Source organism: Accipiter gentilis, chromosome 10, assembly GCF_929443795.1.
Source record: "Accipiter gentilis chromosome 10, bAccGen1.1, whole genome shotgun sequence".
Lineage (NCBI taxonomy): Eukaryota > Metazoa > Chordata > Aves > Accipitriformes > Accipitridae > Astur > Astur gentilis.
In genome coordinates, this window is record NC_064889.1 from 7,254,704 (window position 1) to 7,274,725 (window position 20,022).

Here is a 20,022-nt window from a genome sequence, read left to right on the forward strand (position 1 = left end):
GTTTTAGATGAATAGCATCTAGTAATCTTTGTTTTCAAGAACTTCATTTATTTGTCTTTCAAAGACAAATGTATCTGTAAGTGTGAATTTAGTTCTCCAAAGTTAGTAATCTTCATGAGTTAAATTATTTGGGTTTTGGGGGGAGTTTTTTGTTGGGTTTTTTGTTTGTTTTGGTTTTTTTTTTAATGAACCATATACAACATGAATTACTGCAGGAGTGGTAAAAATATTTCTTGATGAAATGTGAGCTATAAATATGTCTTATTATTTTGTGAAATCATTTTAAATAAACTTGTTATTACGTACCAAAATAGAGGATGAACAAAGGATCAGGTATGTGGCTCAGAGGATACTGATTCCTTGGCCTTTGAGCTTGCAGTATGGGAAAAGGTCAAATATTACTTATTTTTCCTTGAAAACAGGCAATAATCTTCATATTTCTACACTGATAACATGTAGACAGATAAGATTACAAGAGAATGAGGAAAAACAAGCAAGATAGGATTAAACCAAGTTCTGTCATTCAGAAATAAGAGAAATTACGTGCTTTGAAAAAAATGTACATGTGTCTCATATCTAAGGTACTGGAAATAATTTTCTGGCTTTGCAGAAATGAAAATTCCTAACAGGAAGAAGAAGAAAAATACACAGCACAAGTTTGTTGAGAACTTCTTTCCACAACTATGATATTCCTCAGTAGTTCTGAACACTGGATGATCTTACTTAAACATTATTTTCTGGGTTTTCCTTTGTGTATCTAACTGATCCATGAAATTTCATTTTCTAATATGTGATATGACTTGAAACATCCCTGTCAAAGGGATGGTCTTGATACTCCTTGTCCTGTATCATGCAGCAGATGGAAACAGGGGATAATGTAATAGAATCTGTGAATGAGAAGTACCATGCATTCAGTGAGAGTGAAGCAGGAAACTACAAATCTCGTGTAGAAGAGATGACAGCTGTAATTCAGAGCACAGAAAATAAAAAGACAATAATGCAGGGATAAAAAGCATGGAAATATTAGCAGAAAGATCTCTTACTTATAAAGGCCATTTTTTTCCAAAATCACATAAACTGAGCATACTAGGAATGCAGCATTATAAGGAAAGTTTCACTAACAAATGTCCTGTAGAAAATGCTGTATTCGCGTTTGTACAATGACACTTTAAATGTCATGAAAGTTTTTATGTCTATTAGGATACATATGTTCTATAGAGAAATGAAAATTATGCATATGAAGAATGTGGCCAGATCATTTTAACAACCCTTTTACTATATGGAGAGCTCTCTGATACCAGTTAACTTGTAATTAATAAGGTTCTGAAAGGGAAAATCTGCAACAAAGTGGTTAGTCAAAATGCATTTTAGAGTATGTTTGGCACTTGCTACAGAGCAAGGGCAATCCTGTTTGTACAGTAAATGAGTGTTCTGCAGTGGGGACTGCCTCACTTTCCTGTTGTAGAAAAAATTCTCTGTTTTTTATGGTTGTTATGGCAGCAGCTGTGGCCTGTGGTTGCCTAACCTTTCCGCTTGTGCACTGAATTACATTTTTGGTGTTGGTGGCTCATATCAGAATACTATTTTAGAAATGCTGAGTTCTCTCTTTCCTAATTTTTACATACAAACTTTGCATCCTATCATAGAATTATAGGGTTCGTGTGAAATCTAATATATTGGAGGTGATAGTTTTGCTGATTGCATCTATCTTTGTCTGCTGTCCATCTTTAATGGAAATTGTGTTTCTAATTGTAAAAGCAATATTTGCTGTGGTTTTTCCCTTCTCTAAAAAAAAATCCTCACAAAGAGATAATTATGCACACAGTTCTCCATTTCTAATTATATCTTACACTGAAGCTTTTCTTCTCTTTTTTTTTTTTTTTTTTATGAACAGAACAATATACTGAATTGCACTGAAATTTAGCCCCCTGTAGAAAATTTTATCAACATTTCTGTTAACATTTCCAGAGTCACAAGCACTGTGAGGAAATAGTGAAACTAGAGAGCTGCCTAATCTGGCTGGAAATCTATCTAATCTCTCATCAATTACAGGATACTTAACGTATGGATTGGGCGCAGAAGTTTGCAGACAGCTCATCCAGCCAACTCCCCTTCTTATAGACACTGTCATGAGTGTAGGAGAAAGCAGGCTGTGTGCCGCAGGACTTGTTCTGGCATAAACAGTCATCCCCTTCTGATATGGGGGTTCCTCGGTGCTTCTGCTAGTTGTGAAATGGACACGGAGCTCTAGGCTGGCAGGCTTCAGTGGCCTGGCCTCCGACACACTGTCTTCATGTGCTTGGGAGAAAAAGTTGTTGGGATTGAGAAACACTGGTCATTCCAGTGATGGTGATGCTTGTTTGTCAGCTCTTGGATGCGCTTCTTCCAGCAGCAAACCCTGGGGTCCGCAGGGGTTCTCTTTTTACGTGCTCTGAGGAAGCACAGGATTATTGCGGGTTGTCACTGTCTTGCATGGTGAATTAGTACTCCCAGCATGTGAGGCAGCCCTCCTCCCACCACTATGTAAAAAAAAGTCTGCTACAATTACAGAGTTGGACTCTCAGCATATCACCAACTTTTGATACTGACAGATGATGTGATTTATTCAGGTAGGCGAACTGGGGACTGCAGTTTTTTGGTACTACCATGTAGTTTCTAGTAAAGCTAGGTAAGAAGACATGCGTGGAAGTAAATGATCCATTTTGTGAAAGAACACCTACCACAGCTTTTAATAGGAAACTGTTACCATATTCTACTTAGGGATTCTTTCTGCTCTTGTTGAGAAATATTGCAAGGTAGCTGTGAAATTCTGCCTTTCAGTTTGTATTTCTGGGGAGCTGTGAAAAATACAATATTGCAAGTGTCCTGATTTACTTAGAGGGCTCTTTGCAACGGAAAGCTTTGTTCTGAAACTCCAGGGACAATTCTCTAAGGGCAATGATATCCCTGTATTATGGACAACTTACAATGACTTGAATATCTAATTCTTTTTCATTAATCTGATACCTGAAAGTAAGACTGCTGCTATCATGTGTTTGGTGTAAGGAGAAAGACAGACTTGATTTCTCAGATCGTGCTATAATTTGAATTATTTTAAGTGAAATATCATGTCTAATAATAAAGGAATTTTAAAATCAACCATAATAGAGCCATATACCTTTTGCTCTTTTTAAATTTACCCCACAGTTTGAGTGTGAAAGTATGGAACAACTGTTTGAAAACTGTGATCTTGTCATTACTAACACAGTACCTACAACTTGCATTCTTGCTCAGATAGTTCTGAGACTATATAGATCTTAAGTGAAGCCTCTAAAATTGGTTTTGACCGTGTAGCAGACCTCAGTGTTAAATAGCTTAGGAGTTCTTGTATCTTGAAACAAGTTAATTCACTGTCTCAACAATCTTTTGTGTGCCAAATAAGCATGGATGGAAAGGTCTTTGAACCTTGGTCTGTTCCCCATAATAGTCCTGTGTTGTTCTTCAGTGTTGTATTGCTCTATGTGGCTGAGAGAAGAATCTCATAGCTCAGCGCAGTGACTCAGCAGTCTTTCCAGCTCAGGACATGAGAAAGAAGTTGCAGGGTGTGCTATTAAGTGGAATTTTTTAGTTTGTATGTTCTCAAAGAAGGCAGTGATTGTTTGCACAAAAGCAGAGATATTATCATCAAACAAACTTCAGAGTGCTGTCCTCATCTTGCTAGCAGAGCACCTTGTTTGGTTGTTGATTTAAGTCCCCTTGCTACTCAGATAGGAAATCCTGCATCTGCAAAGGGAGTAATCTGTGTGACGTGTTTCCCAAATAAGATACTTGTATATGTTCTAAGCAGTAAATAAAATTGTGATAAGCTTTGCTGATTAATGGGAACATTTTACCCCCAACCATTATTCACGTATTTGCATTAAGTGCCTAAGCAAAACTTACTGCAAAAAGAATAGTTTACCTTCCCTTGAATAAGATAATATTGGCCTTTAAATAAAGATTATTTGAAAAATGGGTTGGAAAGAAGTACTTACTGTATCAGTAACTTAGTGTCAAATGTTTTCAGTTAGTCACTTCTCAAATATAAGATACAGTAATATAAATTAGGTATGAGTAGTTCATGGTTACTTCTTATTCCCAGCTATGCTGTCAATGAGTTTAGAAATAGAGAAGTTTCTGATTTGAGGAGAGGCTGATAAGGAATGGAGAACACAAACAGATTTTTTTTATTATTTTTTTTTTTTTTTTAAGTTTTGGGGTTTTTTTTATAATGACTTCAAGTTTCTGTTAGACAGCAATGCAGAGTATTAAACCTAGCTGCTTAGTCTTGCACAAAATACTGATATCAAGAAAAGTAACAAATGTACAGTGTTTCAAAGAAATAAGTTGTCCTGGTGCTTTTTTAAAAATTTGTTAAAATGAGAGTTCTTACTTGGTCGTCTTACACATCCCATAACAAATTGCGAGTAATGTTTAACTTGGCATGTGACGTGCTTTGGTTTAGCAGTTTTAACTGTACAATTGAACAATTTACACTTCCTACGAGAGCAGATTTGTAGTAAGGCAGTAAATTCCTCTGAGTAGGTCATATTTTATTATGCTGCCTTTTTCTCATCCTCCTTGTGGGAGCTGGAATAGAACAGATTTCTGGGAAAACCTCAACATGAGAGAGAACCTGAAGGTACGGCATGGTCACCACATCAGTGTACAAGCTATGCTAATGATCTTTACTGCTTATCAAGTGAAAATGTGGGCTAAACTGTTCTTGTCAGCCTTTATTTTAAAAATGAGGTGAGGAGAGCTTTGAATTGTTGCTCATAGCTGTGTCAAAGACAAATAATCTTTAATGATTTGCTGTGAAAAAGGCCTGAATTGTAAATTCTAATTTTTCAGGTGAGGGGAGGGGGGGGTGGAAATCAAGAGAGGAAGGTACACAATCCCCAGAAAATCAAGTAATGCAATTGTTTGTATAAACTCTCAGAATAGAAAAACAAGTATATTAAACTCTAAAGAAAATTTGTTGTAAAAGATAAATTTTCATGATCTGTCCAGGGAGAAAGCATAGTGATAAGGATCAAAAGAACTTGAGAAGATACAAACTAACTGATGAGGTTAAGGCCATGGCAAAATGAAGTTGTGTATCCCAGATATCACCCAAGATGTAAGATTTGCTGGAATCATGGGCATCTCCCTGATTTAGAAAGGCAGTCCGAATACAGATGTCTGTACTTCAAGCAGCTATACATTTTACTTTCCATTATTTTGCAACATTGATAAATACTTTTCACTGTTCTATGCTGTAAAAGCAAAATCTTTTATTCCTTTTAAAATGCATTAGGTCTGCAAATTATGCTTTTGCATTTGTTCTCATTTTTATTTTCAGCATATTAATTGAATTAATATTTTTCAGGACGTATTGATGCTTTTACATCAAAGCTTATTATGCTAGAAAAGATTTCTCCAGAAATCTTAAGAGAAAAACTTGGATTGATTAAGTGAGTATTTTTAGTAGGTTTTTTTAGTAATGAATTTGAAATCCTAACAAGCCTTGCAAGTTACTACTTCTGTAATTTCTTTTCCGCAGGCCTGCAAATTCATTAAATATACTTCATCACATTTTGAAGAAAGTGTCTGAGTAAGTGCTCCGTTCTTGTTCGTTGTATTTATTTGCAACATTACCCAGCTTATCCTATTTCTTCTGTAGAATGCTTGTCTATTTTAAGATTTTTATTTCTTCAGATACATGAAATATTTTACAGATTCTTTAGGTCTAGCATAGCATAATGCAGTACTGTATAAAAATGTGCTTAGGATTACAGGGTTTGTATAAATGATGCAAAAGAATAAGAACTTGATTTTTATGAACTACTTATCCAAGAGAGGAAACTGGACACTTCTGAGCTGATTAAACAGTTCACAGGAGTGAGATTTAATATTATGTATGTAGGCTGGCATTTAAAATTTGGACTTCTGCTTTTTGTTAGTCTTTTTGCTTGATCTGTAGAAATAGTACTGTTTGTGTTCCCTTCTGCTTAGCTTGACTTATAACAGCATGTGTATTTCTCTGTACAACATTGCAACCATTTTCTTGCTCCTTCCTTTTCTTTCTTTATTTAGCTACTTCAAGGCTTTCGGTCTGCAAGTGTCTTTTAATTTTTTTGTGAAGCAGGTTTCTTGCACTGTGTTTGAAGCCTCTTAATTCGAATTACAGAAGAGTTTTCCTGCACTTTGTAATTTCTGTAGCTTCGTGATTTGTGGCTAAGATTTTTGATTTGGGCAGCTGGTTGACATTTATCATCCTGAAAACCTGTTTAATCCTGCATGTATTTAAAGCACATCTGTTCTTTGTGTCTGTGTCGATATATGCACTATGCTTTTTGTAAGGCACTGGTTAAAGAATTAATAGTTTGCCAAATATGCATGGTTTTCAGTGTTTGCTTAATTGTTTTCTTGAACATGATGATAATCTGTACATTGATGATAAATCAGTATATTATGAATGCATTATAAACACCTGAATTAGTAGGTATTTACCAATGCAATTGAATTCATGTTTTTTTGTCCATAGCATTTCGGTAAAACAGGGACTGATAAGTAAATATCTAAAGATGTTTTGCTCTTGCATTAAGAACTTAGCTATCCTGATCAAATGAAACAAAACAAAAACATTTAAATACTATTTTTCATTTTAACTTTATCTTTTTAGTTTGCAGGAGGGCTCTTATTTATTGACTCATGCTGCAGGAGATTCATCAGTTGGAATCTACAAGAGTTCTCTTGACAAGACGACGAGAGCATCATATAACTTACATAAAGCTCATTGTGATCTCCCTACTGTACCTGCCACTCTTTCAGTCCCATGGGTACCACTAGATCCCAGCCTCCCTTTGCCCTATCACATGAATCATGGAAGAGTTCCATGTACCTTTCCACCTGCACCCCAGGAAGCCACCTGGAAACAGAAGGTCAGTATCACACTTGATGGAAAAGCAGATTAGCAGTTCTGAAATAATGTTTCAGTCCCTTGGGTATGTAGCTAGTATATTTATCGGTCATCTTTGGGGGTCAGAGAAACCCTTTAGATTCTGGATCCACTACCAAGAATAGGAATGCCTTTTTCTTGAAAAATATTTCAGGTAAGATTCATGTCACCTAGCTTTAAACTCTACAGTATGGAAAAACAACATTTAAGCTTGTTGTGCTGTTAACAGAGGAAAATGGAATATTTTGTAAGGTGCATCTCCACACCAGGATGGGCCTCTTAAATAGATTCTAGGACTCGTGCTGTAGAGTTGTCATTTTTTCTCTAATGACTACAGGAATAAAGATGATTAGCACAACTGTATCAAGGTAAAATCAGGTAAGGTGAATTCTACTGTCAGGATGTATTCCATTGAGCTCTTACTGCAGTTCTCTGTGATAAATTAAGTGGTGGTTTGGGTGGGTTTTTTTTTAAATACACTTTTTTTTGCCCTGTTTTGTGGCAATATTCTTTCAAAATGAAGTTTTGCTTCTTTAATGTGAGCTAATGATACTTTTGGACAACAAAAAGAATGTAGCATTTGGCTTTATCAAAAGCTTTGTAATTTATAGATTTGCCATACAGCTGAAACAGATACAATATTTGCATTTATAAGGATTTTCTATTTTTGCCTCTGTGATGGTGCTTTTTGTTGATGTACTTTTTCTTCAAACAATTTCAGGAAGGACCTTTTAACCTGGTTTCCTGTTTTTTTAGTCCCACCTTCATCTCCATTTGTCCCTCTGTCTTGCCCCCAGATCTCAAAATCTTGAACTTTTTGGGCTATTTCAGCAGAAACTGGCATGTCTTGGAGGTCTAAGATAGTAAATTCTAACCAGCTTAGTGAAAATAAGTAGCCAGGTAGAGGAGAGGGACCCAGATTAGTCCTTCCTCTGTGCAGATGGCAATGGGCACTCAACAGTAGTGTTTGATAACCTCTCTTGTCTGCATGAGATTTCAGGTGTAAGCAAATCAGCCACACAAAACAAAAATAAAAAAATTGCCAGAGCTCTTACATTACTGGGTGTGGGATAATCATATGGCAAGACAACAACCAGATGACATTACTTTTCACTGGAAGTTTAAGTACTTTCCTCAGTTGCCTCATGACACTCTTTGAAATCTTTCATGTCTTAATTTGTTGATTCCTGATTTCAGTGACTACGGTGGAGTATCTTGGATCTATTCTTGGTTGGTTGTAATTTTAAATGAAGCTCATGTAGGTATAACAGTAATTCTCTGCAGCTAAAATAAGGTTTCCTTTTGGCCGTCTAAAGTATGTTAGCTCAGTTGGACAAATTGCCACCGATCACCTGTCGCTGGTTGCTCTGAACTCCCTTTACCTTTGGGGAAACTTTCATTGCATTTCAGGTGGCTTTCCTGATATACAGAAACTTAAATTCTCATTGGTATGCTGTTCCCTATACAGGGAAACACTTGTAACAATATATATGCAATATTGTCTCTAAAATAAGAGCTATATGTTATTTTGTAATGTGTTATTTTGTATAGAGGCACATATACTTTAAGGAGTACCTTAATTTAGGAAAACACAATTTCTGTGTCTCAAACATAAATAGAAAATTGTGTGTGGATGGCTTACTCCTTTTTACTGAAAATGAACAATCTTACACAGCATTTGTATTCTATATTTCTTCAGAGTGCAGTTAAATCTAAATAAAATTTTAGATGTTTGAATGTGATATTCCTTCCAGACATCATTAGGACAAGTAAAAATTGATATAGCCTACAAGTCACTAACACTTGGGGTTTTGTTGATGATGTTTTTAAAACAGAATAGAATTTCTTAAGAAGAATCAATTGTCTGCATCTAAAGAAACTTTTGATATAAATTTTGTGGACATTTTTTAGGAACCCAACCTGCTTTGTAGTTTATGCCGGTGAATAAGTGATGCATATCATGCTTTGGAAATTTCACAAAGATCCCACTCTCGGCTCTAATATTTTGAACAGGTAGTACGACACTGTAAAAGTATGAAAATTTTCAAGTGTTACTTTTCTTCAGCATAATTTACTCATTTGTGTAAAAGCCAACATCCTAGCTATGCCTAGCTTAGTGATGTGTGATAGTTTTTAGGCCCAGTTATATGTTTTAGCCACATCCTGACTTCATATGAGGGCAAAATAGAGTTGTGCGTCGGTTCCTAATTATCTTATGCACTTTGGTTTCTGCCAGAAGAAAATCCAGGCACTTAGGCAATAAAGAGGCAGGATTGGTCAGATCTCACTGGTGGCAGGAAAACCAGCTGTGCCTGTCACCCAGTCCAGATGTGGCCTCTGAGTCTGGCTGGAATGACGAGAAGTAGAAGGCAGTTCTCTGAAGGTAGTTTTGTATGTTTGTGCTTAGTACAGATTTAAGATTATTAATTCTAGTTTGTGGTTTTTTGTTGGTTTGTTTTTTGTTTTTGTTTTTTTTTTTTAATTCTCTCCCCATATGTGTCTAGATGACTGGGGCGAAAGGACAATCGGACACACCCTATGAGGGAAAGCCAGTAGCTATGGAAACAAAAGGCAATCCAGCTAAGCCTGTTAGAAATGAAGGTGTGGTTACAAAGAAGCTGAAGAATTACTGCAAACAAAGAATGATGAAGAAAAAGTGGAAAATGAAGTACAACAAAATGCAACTGAAGTAGGAATAGCTGAACCATGCTGTGATAAGCATGGCCTGGAGAAGGACAAGATGAAACAAAAAATCTGAGGCTTTCTCGCAGTTTCAAAGAAGCCAGAACAAGCTGGCAGCGGAAATGGCTCCATAGCTGAAACATTCTGTAAACCTTTAACCCTTTCTTACCTCAGTGGACACATTTCAAGTGAAAATCTCAAATTCAGTCAGAGAAAAAAGAGCAAATGTCTGCAGCTGAGGTTAGGAGACAGAAGTATCTTCTGTTGGTCTCATGAGTTTTGTAGCAAAACTAAGGCTTGAAGAATGAAGCTAGGTCAACAGCAATATTTGATATCACATAACAACAAGAAAAAGAACTTTTCAGCTTTCTTAATTCTTCCAGAAGCACTACAGATTTTTATTCTGACATATTTTAGAATTGTATTTTACTTTATGTAACATGCATAAGGGGAACAACTTGGATTTAATCACTTAATCATTTTAACGCACAGCGTCTACCAGTTTTTAAATGACGTATAAAAACATATTTTCTTTTTAGGATGGTGCAACAAATGAGGTTTGGGGAACAAAAGCTGTGTTTATTTGAATAGTACATGCCATAAATTTGCACTGGGAAACTTAGGAGTACAGCCAAACAGTTAAAATGTATATATTTTTATCCTTCCCCAAAACAATTTCCAAAAATTGTTTGGATTCTGGCATGTCTTCAAAAATGAATATTGCAGTTATTTACTGTATTACTGAATGGCTACAGCCTAAATTCTCATATCAGATTGCACACTGATATGCAGTAGTGCTTACCTGAGCTATTAAGGTTTGCCTGGAGGAACAAGTGATAGGATCAAGGCCTTAGTCATTGTTCCAAAAACCCAACCAGACTATGCTGTACATTAGCAGTTTGCTTGAAATTTAGACCCAAACTGACAGAGTGAAGTTAGGAAAAGAGAGTACTTGCTGTCTATGAAAAGGCCAAGAAATGTGATGACATGCAGTTTCCTAGTGAATATGAGTTGTGTGGAAAACTTGAAGTTGTTTTGGATGTTGGTATATGAATGCATTGTATTCTGTGATGTGTTTGTAACTAACGTGATTGTGTGTGAGGGAAGATTTCTCTTTATTACAGCTATTTTATGGCACATACTTTCAGTGTTTCATCAAACAGAATTTCAACAGAAACAATCCTTGAAATTGAGGCTCAAAATTTATATTCTCTATCATCACTTTTGTTTTGTGTTTTCTGGATTTCTGTCGATATTTTCCTTTATTAAAACTATTGTTTTTAGAAGAGTGCGTCAATTCTTTAAAGCTACAAGAATGAGTCCAATAAATTCTTTCCCATTTTTGCCTTTTAAACAACTCAAACAACTATTTTAAAATGTCTGAGCCAATTTTTGTTTGGATGGTGTTCTGGAGAGCTGTTTGTATGCATGCTTAAACTGCTAACACAAAAAAAAAAAAAAAAAGGCCTTAAAGATGTTCTTCCAAGTCTTTTGTTTGAACTAAGGAAGTTACCAAGTACACACATCTGATCGAGCACTCTTCTGCTCACTGGGGCTTGACATGACACGTTTTAATGTCATGAAAGTAAAAATAAAATATTTAAATTGTTTACTGGGGTATACCTGTTATAAAATCCTGAAGACAGTTTTGTTGTGGTTTTTTTTTTAAAGTAGGCATAAACAATGAAAGTATATTTTAAAACTGTTCTTTGTGAAATACAAAGCATTTTCTGATCCCTGCCCCCCCCTCCTGTTAGATATATTTATAGTATTATTCAGTTTATTCTGGTTTTGGCCACTGCTGCTTTTAGTTGCAGTGATACACTAGTGACAAGCTGAACTGGCATAGAGCTGTTTGCAAATTACAAGTAGTTCTGATTCGAAATCCTGAATGCACTTAGTGACCTCTCATAATAGGAATGTTTTAGCTGTGAGTCATTTTTGCCAGATAACTAGCTCTGTGTGGGGATTTAAAGCAGTTTTCAGTTTGTATGTATAAAAACTTTTGCCAGATGAAGTTTCATATGTTAGAAATGTATGGTCTATTTGCCCATATATCTATATGCCTTAAAAGGCTCGCATCTTTCTCTTAATAGTATACTATTATACTACACTAGTATACTACTGATAGTATACTAATTATAGTTTCTTATGCATTTCAAATATGTAGGGAATCTGGAGTTTGTGTACAACACATGAGATGACTTTTTAATTCACTGTTGCATTTTATTTGATCTCTTGGATTAAGTGGGACTGAAGTAATTGCTCTAAGATGAGTTAGTCATTTGAAAGACTTGTGTTTTGTTCATGTATCACGGGCGGGAGTGTCAGAGTATTCTCCATTTATATTTGCATCTAAAATAAAATTCTACTTAAAGGAGTTTGATAAGAGGAGAAGGGAAAAGGAATAGCATGTTTAGTACAGGCAGTAATATCTAAAATTTGAAACAAAGAAAATGTCTAAACAAAATAATTGGTAAAAAAGATTTCAGTAAAGCCAGAAAATGTGCTGGATATTAGTTGCTGGATTGCTGTTTCTATATAGACTGCTCCTGAAGTGACAGTTACCTGTGGAGGAAAAAGAAGTAATACAGGGGAGCCTCACTGTTGTGATGCCACCAAAGTATAAATTCCTAAATGTAACGCAGATTGTAAAGCTGTGGGAAGCAGGAAACTACAGCTGAAGGAGAGTGAATGGGCCTGGATCTTACTCTCCAGGTAATTGTTGCTCTGTGGCTAACTAATGCTGATCTTTTTTTATGGTCTCAACCCACCGAGTTTAGCAAAACTATTCCACAGATCTCAATCCTGTCCTGTAATTTCAATCTTCTGCTCTGTGTTTGGAATGGAGTGTGTGTGTTTATATTGCAACTTATATGGCTTTTTTTTTTAAATATAATTACTACTTTTTGTCGCTCTATATTGTAAGAATATCTTTTACATATGCATTTGGAGTGTGTGGTTAGATGTAACTTAACCAGTCTAAGAATCTTCTGGTTATATTTTTCCCTTGTTAGATTTTTTTTTTTTCCTTTATGTAGATTTACCTAGTTGTAAAGGGGGAAGTATGTGCTGTCCTGTCTTTCAGAACAGGAAGCTCTAACTGCTCCAGAATTGGTCAAACTGTTTTCACAGGGATCTCTATTCAGTTCCCTCTTAGCTTTTCAGTGCGCATGTTTGTAGTCCAGCGCTAATGGAGCGGCCTGTCCTGCTGTTTGGGATTATTTCATTCTGGGTGCAGGACTTTATCTTTGCTAAGTCTCATGCAGTTCTTGTTGGCCCAATCATGCTGCGTGTCCAAGTCTCTCTAAATAGTGGCTCATCTGTCCACTCTTATCTATATCTTCTCCCCATTTGGTGTAATCTGTAAACTTGGTGAAAACTGATTCCATCGTGTTATCCAGATGACTTACAAGAATAGTGAGTAGTACTGGAGCCAGTATCAACCCCTGGGAAGCTCTGTTCGTGACCAACTCAACTGCTAGTTCAGCTTTGAGGCACTAACTACTTCACTAAAAATGGAAGAAGCCCTCTGAGAACATAAGGTTTTCCATGCTGTATAAGATCACTGATACTGAGTCTGGTTCTCCCCATTCACTGCTGTTAGGATTACATTGATAGCTTTGTGTCATGTTCAGGCAGTTGTTTTGGAGGACTAGAGGGGGAATTCTTACCTGACATTTGAGATTACTGGTTGACATCCATGCAAAACCATGGAACTTTATCAGTCCTTCATATTAGCATGAATAACTGCAATGTGTTATTGGTTGTGAAATCTAACTTTTCTTTCTTTCTGCAGTAATAAGTGTATTCAAACTTTATTTGCACTATGCACTAATGAATCACTTACAAACTGCTTTCATTCCCATATGTGACTAGCTAAACCTCTTCATCTCTGTTTGACTGCAAAACTTTTTAGGGATACAATAGACACTGTCTATATAAAATATGTTAGGAATAGATTTACTCTGTTTTTTCTCTGTCTTCTAATGTAGCCTAGCAGCTGGAAGCACAGAAAACTGGGACCAAGTGACCAGACATCCATTCCTGTGCTGACAGATGGGAGCTGCCAACAGCAAGTGACTGTCTAACCTCATGCAGTGATATTCAGTAGCAGACATTGAACCATTTGAAGAGGTACTTCTTTTGCTTCTTATTTGCTTGCCCTGAATTTTAAATAGTAGCTTGTCTCCGAAAGAGTATAAAAATCAGTTTGGGTGTGATCTTTCAGAATATTTAGTGCTGACCTCCATTTAAGATGCTTTTAGTTCTACTAGTAGAAGGAATTGGGGCATTTTCAGTCTCTCTCCCTGTCTTAAGTCTGACTGGATGTGTAACTTTCTCAGATGCTTCTCTGAGAAGTTACACAACTAAGGTCCTTGTTTCTTAACAAAATACAGCCTTTCTTACGAGTGTGGGTACAGTCCTTCCCAGAAGCACTGTAATTGCTTGATATATTTCTCTGTGCTAAAAGTATGTTTGCTTTATTTTAATTGCTGTTAAACTGTATTTTTCTGCAGAGATTCTTAAATTTAGTTTGCAAGTTCAAATTCCATTACTCTGTGCCAAAATTATTATATGAAAATGTTTTCAAAGGTACATTGCTATATTATATATGCCAAATTAAATTTCCTTCTTAATGCCAGAAGACAACTGTGGTGGCCAGGTGACAGTCTGTTTAAACACAGAGCATTTGAATTACACCTTATCTTACTTGTAGGTGGAGGATTGCCATTGACAAAAAGCTGATCCCAGCCGTTCTGAGCCTTATGAAAGTCTTCTGTAGATAATCTCAAGGCTGCTTTTACTTATGGCTGTCTTGACGGACCATTGTCCTATACCTTGTACAGGGATTTTGTTGTTGTTTTTGTTCTTATGGAGCTGCAACAATACTCTGCCAATTTCTAAATTGTTTGTAGAATAATTTACTGTAATGATTGTTAAACAGTATCAGTCCTAGTGCAGACTTCAGGGCATTCCTCCATAAGGACACTTATCTCTTCTGTGGGGTAGGATGCTCACCCAGTAAGGAAGGAGGAAAAAAAAAAAAAAAAAAGCTATGAAAGCCCCGTTCTTCCACAAGACATCATGGTAGTTTTGTATAAAGTGTAACAGTAGAGGTAATACAGAGGAAACAGTCTTTCTTGTTATTGCTTGTGATTGAAAGATTTCAGTAAATATTAAAAGAACATTGTCACTTTTAACTCAATATTAGAAAAAATGAATAATAGTAACTACAGGGGGGAGGGAGGAGCTATTGAAGAATCCAGCAACATATTCCCTGATTCCGTAAATGAAATATAGCAGCCACATCATTCTGTTTATCCACAGCTGTATTGGTTTTGTTTGGCAAGGTTTTGGTAGCGGGGGGGGCGGTTACAGGGGTGGCTTCTGTAAGAAACTGCTGGAAGCTTCCCCTGTGTTCGAGAGAGAGCGAGCCCATATTAGCCGGCTCTGAGACGGACCCGCCGCCGGCCAAGGCCGAGCCAATCAGTGATAGTGGTAACGCCTCTGTGATAACATTTTTAAGAAGGAAAAAAGTTCGGACGGGGAGAAACTGCCGCCGGAGTGAGGAGTGAGAAGTGAGAACATGTAAGAGAAACAAGCCTGCGGACACCAAGGTCAGTGAAGAAGGAGGGGGAGGAGATGCTCCAGGCGCCGGAGCGAAGATTCCCCTGCAGCCCGTGGTGAAGACCCTGGTGAGGCAGGCTGTCCCCCTGCAGTCCAGGGAGGTCCACGGTGGAGCAGATCTCCACCTGTAGCCCGTGGAGGACCCCACGCCGGAGCAGGTGGGTTCCCGAAGGAGGCTGTGACCCCGTGGGAACCCCGTGCTGGAGCAGGCTCCTGGCAGGACCTGCGGATCTGTGGAGAGAGGAGCCCACGGAGCAGGTTTTCTGGCAGGACTTGTGACCCCGTGGGGGACCCGCGCTGGAGCAGTGTGCTCCTGAAGGACTGCACACCGTGGAATGGACCCATGCTGGAGCAGTTCGTGAAGAACTGCAGCCCATGGGAATGGCCCACGTTGGAGGAGTTCGTGGAGGACTGTCTCCCGTGGGTGGGACCCCACGTTGGAGCAGGGGAAGAGTGTGATCAGCCCTCGTCCTGAGGAGGTGAAGCGGCAGAAAATAACGTGTGATGACCATAAACCCCATCCCTGTCCCCCTGTGCCGCTGGGGGGGCTTGGTGGTGAAATCCGGGAGTGAAGTTGTGCCCGGGAAGAAGGGAGGGGTGGTGGGAAGGTGTTCTGAGATTTCATTTTACTTCTCATTACCTTGCTCTGGTTGATTTGTAATAAATTGAGTATGTTTTGCAAATTGAGTCTGTTTTGCCCGTGACGGTAATAGTGAATGATCTCTCCTGTCCTTATCTCGACCCGCGAGCCTTTTGTTATATTTTCTCTCCCCTGTCCAGCTGAGGATGGGGGAGTGATAGAACGGCTTTGGTGGGCACCTGGTGTTCAGCCAGGGTTAACCCATCACAACAGCATGTTATTACAAGTGTACATTTCCTACTTTTGATTGGCCTAGAAGAGAAAAACCAGTTGTTTATTTTATCACTGGGCAAGGTCCTTCTTCAGAAGAGCCAAAAGGAGAAGTATGCTAATATTGTTGACCAAAACTACATAATCCAATCAGCCAAGCCAGTGTCCTTCAGCTTGACGGTGGTGGTTCACTTTAGTTATACAGATATATTTAAAGCCTGTCGTGGACAGAGCCAACTTTTCCAAAAGATGCATGAATACATCTCAGTTTCACTAAAACTTACTCAGAAGTATCTATCTTAACAGTTTTCCACATGCGCATGAGATTACTCTGTTGTAAGGCAGCATGAGTGGCTAGGAATGTGACATTACCTGCCTATGCCTCAAGAATAAGCATGTACCCCATCAGTGCCTCTCATTTCCTAGTTGCTGCCAAATTAATATAATTTGTGGAGAAAGAAAAGAACAAGCTCCACCATGCCAGATATTACCTTTGCACAAAGGTAATGATCTTAACTCTTAAAAATCTAGAGTTTTAAAATAATTGTGAGTTTTAATAAGCCTTGACGTACTTTTGAGAGCCTTTTGAGTGTTTCAGGGGTGTTTCAAGCCCTTTGATACTCAAGGACATGGGACTGACTACATTTTTTAAATTTTACCTTGAAGGGAGAGCTATGGACTCCCATTCCCCACCACTGCCTTTTTCAGGGAATCTTGAATTCTCACATCATTTCAGGATTTTGGGAACTAATGCCTTCACAAAAACAGCATACATGACACTCTTAGAGCTAGCGATGCTGATAATGTTGTATAAATGCAGTCAGTCCTTTGCTAGTAATGACCTGTGTGAGCACCATGAGAATAGTTAGATTTATATGTTTAAGCAGAAAAGGAGCCAATCAATTCCTCAACAAAACAACATCAAAGATGATAAAGTAGTGCCATATGAAGACTGATTGTTCCCTATCTATTCAACACACGCTAAACATGTTCCTGGGGAGGTCACAGTGGTATAACTACCCATCCTCCGCACAAATGTAGTGAGAAAGTTTGGGCATTTCCTTATAAAGATTTTTTTTGTGATCTCATAGTACACTTCCAGTGTTCATACACAAATATCTTTAGATGATCAACTGTGAAAAAAAGAAAGAGACAAGTTTTTGACCAGTCTAGTGCTTTTTCAGACCTGAATCTGAAGTAAAAAGTGGCAAACTGAACATCTGGGCACAGAATCCATTGTTGGAAGCAATTATTCTCACTTAGAGTTTACATTTCTGTTTCTAGGTTAATTTTCTGACTTGAGGATGCATCTGTATACCTGAGAGCTTGAGTATTTTCCAAAATATTTCTAATAGGAAGTCTTGCCTATGACTGTTAATCTTGCCTCCCCTAAGGTTTGCTGCTACCACAGCTGCTGCTGTAGTGCATTCATGCTGTGGTTTTAAAGGAATGATGCAGCATAGCTGGTCTCGCTGAGATTCCCTAACTCTTCTCATGTCAGTTCTCCTTTCTGCTATACTTCTAGTGTAGAAAGAACAACATAAGGATTCTCTGTTAAATATCCATGTTAATAATCAGTGTAGCCAAATTCACTACGAGATCAATGTCTTTTTCAGAAGCTATTTAAAAGCATCTATGAATAAAATGAAAATACTTGTTTAGAACTTCCTTCCATCACTGAAATTCAGATTTGGAGTAATGATGCAGCCTTGAAAATAATTCAAGACTGTTCATGGCTCTTATCTTAATGCAGACTTTAAAATTTGTTTATCGCATAGTTCAGTGAATAGCATGAGTGCCATCCTGTGCCAGGCCTGCTGCAACTGATGTTTCACTAGATCCAAAAGCTCCACCTACCAAATCTTTGTGCAAGTAATTCAAAATAAAATAAAAAAAACAGGAAGAAGGCCAAAAAATTCCTACTGAAACAAGTCACTCGTCAGTCTGTCTAGTGCGGGCTATACTGCCTGGCAGACAAAGAACTTCAACAAATATTTGAATAGTCTGGTTAAATTTGAGCTTAAAAAAGAGGGAAGTAGCTGTCAGAACCCCATTGCTTCTTATCGCCTCATATAACCATGTCAAAAGCTACCTCAGCAGTCAAAACCCATTTATTTCAGAACCATATCCAGTACTGCAGTTGTGCAGTTCTGTTCCCTTGATTGACAGGAGGACAGTAGTCTTGTGCAACTCTCTGGATATTCTTTGTTAATGGCAAGAGTAATAAAATATAAAGGAGGTAGAATTACTATACAGTTGCACATGCTACTTTGAACAGGTTTTGTAGTCATTTCCAAATTAACTAGTGCTCACATCACAGTTGAAATTCTTTAACTTCTTTGTGAGTAACCTAAGCAGAATGCATACTAAGATTGATTAGACTGACTTGTTTAATCCAAAAGTAGCACGTTTAGATTAAGAAAACTGGAGAGAATATTGTACTGACATGGTCATTATCTGTGGAGAAAAAGGAACTTGTGGGTCAATGGGCCTGTCACTACAGCCTTTTTTCTTTTTTTTTTTCCCTTTTTTTTTTTTTGTTTTTTTTTTTGTTTTGTTTTTTTAGTAACAAGCAGTAAACTTGTATGCAGGTGCATGAATAAATAAGTTTGTTTCCTTTCTTCTCTACGGAAGATATTTCACATGACATATTTATCAAAAGAATGCATTATCTTCCATTTACAGGTTTTCTACCAGCCCAAATAGACAAACTGAGAAGATAAAACACTGTACACATTTCTTTGGCTTTTAAATGTCTGGCTTCATGCTACTCTGTCTGTAGGTATGCATGCAGGTCTAGCCTTCTGTACTGGCAAAATCTTCCTGAAGGCTTTCTTTGGTACAGTGTCTTTCTCTGCAGGAAAGATGACAGCTGTCTGTCTCTCTCCATGTCTGTTCTTGTTGATCAGTCAGCTAGGCTTCCGCTCCTTTCCTCTGCTGTTTTGAACTCAGTTATTCTATACAGACTGTGATGGCTGCTTGTTATTGTATTAATGACTTCCTGGATGATAGTAGCATTAGGAAAATAAACCTTAGTGTTAAGGACCTGTTTGAAAATTATCTGTAGTTGTGCTATCACTATAGCCTTTTGTTTAATCTCCTTAAAGTTTAAAGATCTGTTCCCTGTGTAAGCACTAGCTACTAGCATGCAGGACACAGCCGCGAAAGTTATCCAGCTCAAGTAGAAGTGTTTACTGAAGGCTTATTTGAAAGCAAACTGTAATGAAAATGTGAAGTATTAAATGTACTCCTTCATGCTAAAACTATAGGCTTTTAATTTATTTTTCTGATTCACTAAAAGAAGACATCTCCAGTTCTAGAATTCAAACCTGTGCATCTGACCTGGAAAAGCAAGTCTTAGCCTGCCCGGCGGAAATGAATCTTTTCATAACAGCCATTCCCTTTCACTCAATCAACAACTTTTTTTGAAGTCATGTTAACTTGCCTGAAATTTTATCTAAAGCTATAAGGTGTCACTTGAAAGAGCAAAAAAAAGACATCAAGTGTAGACAGTCATATTTAATCAAGAATTTGTGACATTCCTTTGTGGTGCAAGGCATCATTTCTTCCCCAGCTCAGCTAAGCCTAATTAGGTAATGAAGTTCAGATCATGTAAGAACTTACTCAAAATCCTAAGTGTTTTATGTTATTTTGTACTAAAACAGGGTTGATATGTTTTAAACAAAAACACACAAAAAATGTTCCTGCTATTTCACAGAACCATTGATTTTAATTTAAATTTTACAGCTGTGTTCTAGATTGCTGTAGTAATAGCATGTGGATTTCTGTCAGTGAACTTTAATCTGTAAGTAATTTTTAAATTTATTGCCATGGGCCATTTCAGAGGTGGCATGATGTTAAATAAAAAAAGAGATGCTTTTTGCAGTATGCAGTCACC

At 37.5% G+C, this 20,022-nt stretch overlaps 1 protein-coding gene across 7 annotated transcripts in view; it reads left to right on the forward strand.

Moving 5' to 3' along the window:
* Positions 1 to 20,022, forward strand: part of ICE2 (interactor of little elongation complex ELL subunit 2) — a 42,152-nt gene that overhangs the window by 16,895 nt on the left and 5,235 nt on the right. For 3 of the 7 annotated variants that reach the window (XM_049813315.1, XM_049813318.1, XM_049813320.1), the window contains 4 exons: positions 5,390 to 5,474; positions 5,564 to 5,614; positions 6,686 to 6,944; positions 9,466 to 11,650. In XM_049813315.1, coding sequence (XP_049669272.1) covers positions 5,390 to 5,474; positions 5,564 to 5,614; positions 6,686 to 6,944; positions 9,466 to 9,654 — 584 coding nt within the window. In that variant the 3' untranslated portion in view covers positions 9,655 to 11,650. The other 4 variants (XM_049813316.1, XM_049813317.1, XR_007507560.1 and 1 more) reach the window with 4 other exon arrangements.